Genomic DNA, 3,068 nt, shown 5'->3' with positions numbered 1-3,068 from the left:
TTTTTGAGACAGAGTCTCGCTCTGCCGCCCAGGCTGGAGTGCAGTGGCGTGATCTTGGCTCACTGCAAGCTCCGCCTCCCGGGTTCACGCCATTCTCCTGCCTCAGCCTCCCGAGTAGCTGGGACTACAGGCGCCCGCCACCTCGCCCGGCTAGTTTTTTTGTATTTTTTAGTAGAGACGGGGTTTCACCGTGTCAGCCAGGATGGTCTCGATCTCCTGACCTCGTGATCCGCCCGTCTCGGCCTCCCGAAGTGCTGGGATTACAGGCTTGAGCCACCGCGCCCGGCCTGGGTGAGTCTCTTAAAGACAGCAGATATTTGGTTGGTAAACTCTTATCTATTCTTACCATTCTGTATCTTTTAAGTGGAGCATTTAGGCCACTAATCACTATCACTTATACCACCATACATTATAATGCCTGTCATTGCAAGGCTTGAACACGTTGTAATCCGGACACGTTGTGATTTGGACAGTTGCTTTCTTCAGCAACAGGCTGATAGCTTTGAGCCTGATCAGTCAAGACGTAGGCCTGGCATTGGGCCAGGGCCAGTCTGAAAATCAGATTAGCATTTTCCTTTTCCAGCTCACATTTCTCTTACAGCAACTATCCCCTATCTTGATACATTAACTCATAAGCAGTAAGCAAACACCTTTCACTCCGGGAAATCCCTTCAGCATCTCCTTTGCCTACTGGAATCTTCTGCAGCACTTCACGCACAGTCAATGGTTTAAATTGCACTAATTTAGATTCTCAATTCTCACAAAGGCCAGATTCCCTGGACCATTCAATCGCCAAAGAGGAGAACTGGGGGTATTGGAGGTAGAGAAAATGAGGGTCCTGACCAACTCAGTCAAGAAAACTGACAAACTGCATCTGCTGCCAGAAGGGGTGCTGAGGGCAGTCACGCCCCAGGCGCAGTGTTCCTTGTGGTTATCTATAGGAACATCTGAAGCCTGTTGCATGAAGAAAGCAATTATATGTACCTGTGATAAATCAAGCAGCTGACCAACCATTACCTCTCCCTCCCTATTGATTCTACCTAATAAATACTAAGGCCTGTGGAAACTCAGGGCTGCATTCTGCTCACTACAAGCGAGGAGCCCCCGGCCCCTTCTTTTTTTTTTTTTCTTTTTTTTTTTTTTGTTCTGAGACCGAATCTCGCTCTATCACCCAGGCTGGAGTGCAGTGGTGTGATCTCGGTTCACTGCAAGCTCCGCCTCCTGCGTTCATGCCATTCTTCTGCCTCAGCCTCCTGAGTAGCTGGAACTACAGGCGTCCATCGGCATCCTGGCTAAATTTTTTTTTGTTTTTTTTTTGTTTGTTTGTTCGTTTGTTTGTTTGTTTTTGAGACGGAGTCTTTGCTCTGTTACCCAGGCTGGAGTGCAGTGGCGCGATCTAGGCTCACTACAAGCTCCGCCTCCTGGGTTCACGCCATTCTCCTGCCTCAGCCTCCCGAGTAGCTGGGACTACAGGCGCCCGCTACCACGCCCGGCTAATTTTTTTGTATTTTTATTAGCGACGGGGTTTCACCGTGTTAGCCAGGATGGTTTCGATCTCCTGACCTCATGATCCGCCCGCCTCGGCCTCCCAAAGTGCTGGGATTACAAGTGTGAGCCACCGCGCCCCGCCTAACCCCTTCTTTTAAAACGAATCTTTTGTCTTTGTCTTCATTTCTGTGTTTGTCCCCCTTTATTCAATCCTGTAGAAACTGACAGCGACATTGGGGAGTTCGCATCCATGGGTATGGGAATTCTTCGAGTTTCCAGCCCTGTCCTTGCTGCCAAAAAGCCGCACAGTTTGGCTTTCGAATCCTGTTTGTGACGACAAAAATATTCTGTGTGGGAAACGTTCAAGGGGAGAAGAAAAGACACACACACAATACCTTTAAGGGTAAATAAGCTTTATGCCTCGTAAATGGAAATGCAGATATAATTAGCAAATAATATAATAAGCAAATCAATGTAATAACTGGATTGATATAATAAGCATGTTGATATAATAAGCAAATTGCAATGGGAAGAGGAGAAAGGAAAAGAGATACATATACTGGTGTATATGTATATGGAATCTCTGACCTCAAGAGGCACCAAACTGATGCCAGTAGAATTGCTCCTGTATAGGGTGTCTGACGACCCCTGTTGAGGGGTCTCATCCAATTGGGTGGCACAGGGAGCAGAACCCACTTACCTGGACCATTCAATCACCAAAGAGGAGAACTGGGGGTATTGGAGGCAGAGAATTTTAAAATTCTCTCACCAGACTATGGAGGATTCACCGTGTTAGCCAGGATGGTCTCGATCTCCTGATCTCGTGATCCTCCTGCCTCGGTCTCCCAAAGTGCTGGGTGTACAAGCGTGAGCCACCACGCCCGGCAGCTTCTTAATTTGTACAATCAAGGTGGAAATTTCCTGGTTATGCAATCAGAGCTTAATTGGCAGTTTATACTTGTTTAAGCGTGCAATTTATTTCCCCAAATGTAGTAATTTATTAACAAATCCACTTGAGTTTACATTTTTTTTTACAAGTCGGAATCCGAAGACTAGAGCCTTCTCAGTCTAATTGCCTGCCGCTTAATTATTTTCACAACCCACAAGGGACTGATTTTCCCTGGCATTTTTCACATTTGTCCCCAGCAGGGCCTCAAGTGTACCCCATGTTCCTCAATTATTTCTTAGAGCATTGCACAGCACTATTGAAGAGATATGTTTTCTGTTTTTAAATATGTCCCATGAGAAGAAAGAGAAGAATAATCCCCTGACACTGTATTGTAAAAAATATCTGTGCCTCTTTTTCTTTTATTTTTCCAGAGAACTTACCAGAATGTTTTTAGGTTAAGATTACCCTCTGGAAACATTATTGGGTGATGTGTCCTCTGCCAACCTTCAGTTTTATTCTGGGCCTGGGTTTTAGTACTTTCTGGGGATAAACCAAGATACCCACCATGGCTATGTCTGCTAGAGTGGCTGGTGACTATTAGCTCTTGGGTCATTTTCTCCCATAGGACCACCTGAAGTATAGAGTGTAGCCTCTCAAGGGAGCAGGTGGCAGCCTTGGGGCTGAAAGGCAT

At 46.2% G+C, this 3,068-nt stretch overlaps 1 protein-coding gene across 1 annotated transcript in view; it reads right to left on the bottom strand.

Moving 5' to 3' along the window:
* The window catches only part of LOC112611882 (zinc finger protein 506-like), a 30,394-nt gene extending 27,326 nt beyond the window's left edge, over positions 1-3,068 (bottom strand). Inside the window, exon 1 of the mRNA XM_025365855.1 lies at positions 2,818-3,068. Within this exon, the coding sequence (XP_025221640.1) occupies positions 2,818-3,068 (251 nt within the window). The remainder of the gene's footprint in view (positions 1-2,817) is intronic.

Source organism: Theropithecus gelada, chromosome 19 (genome assembly GCF_003255815.1).
Source record: "Theropithecus gelada isolate Dixy chromosome 19, Tgel_1.0, whole genome shotgun sequence".
Taxonomy (NCBI): Eukaryota; Metazoa; Chordata; class Mammalia; order Primates; family Cercopithecidae; genus Theropithecus; species Theropithecus gelada.
This window is presented reverse-complemented; position numbering and strand designations above follow the sequence as displayed.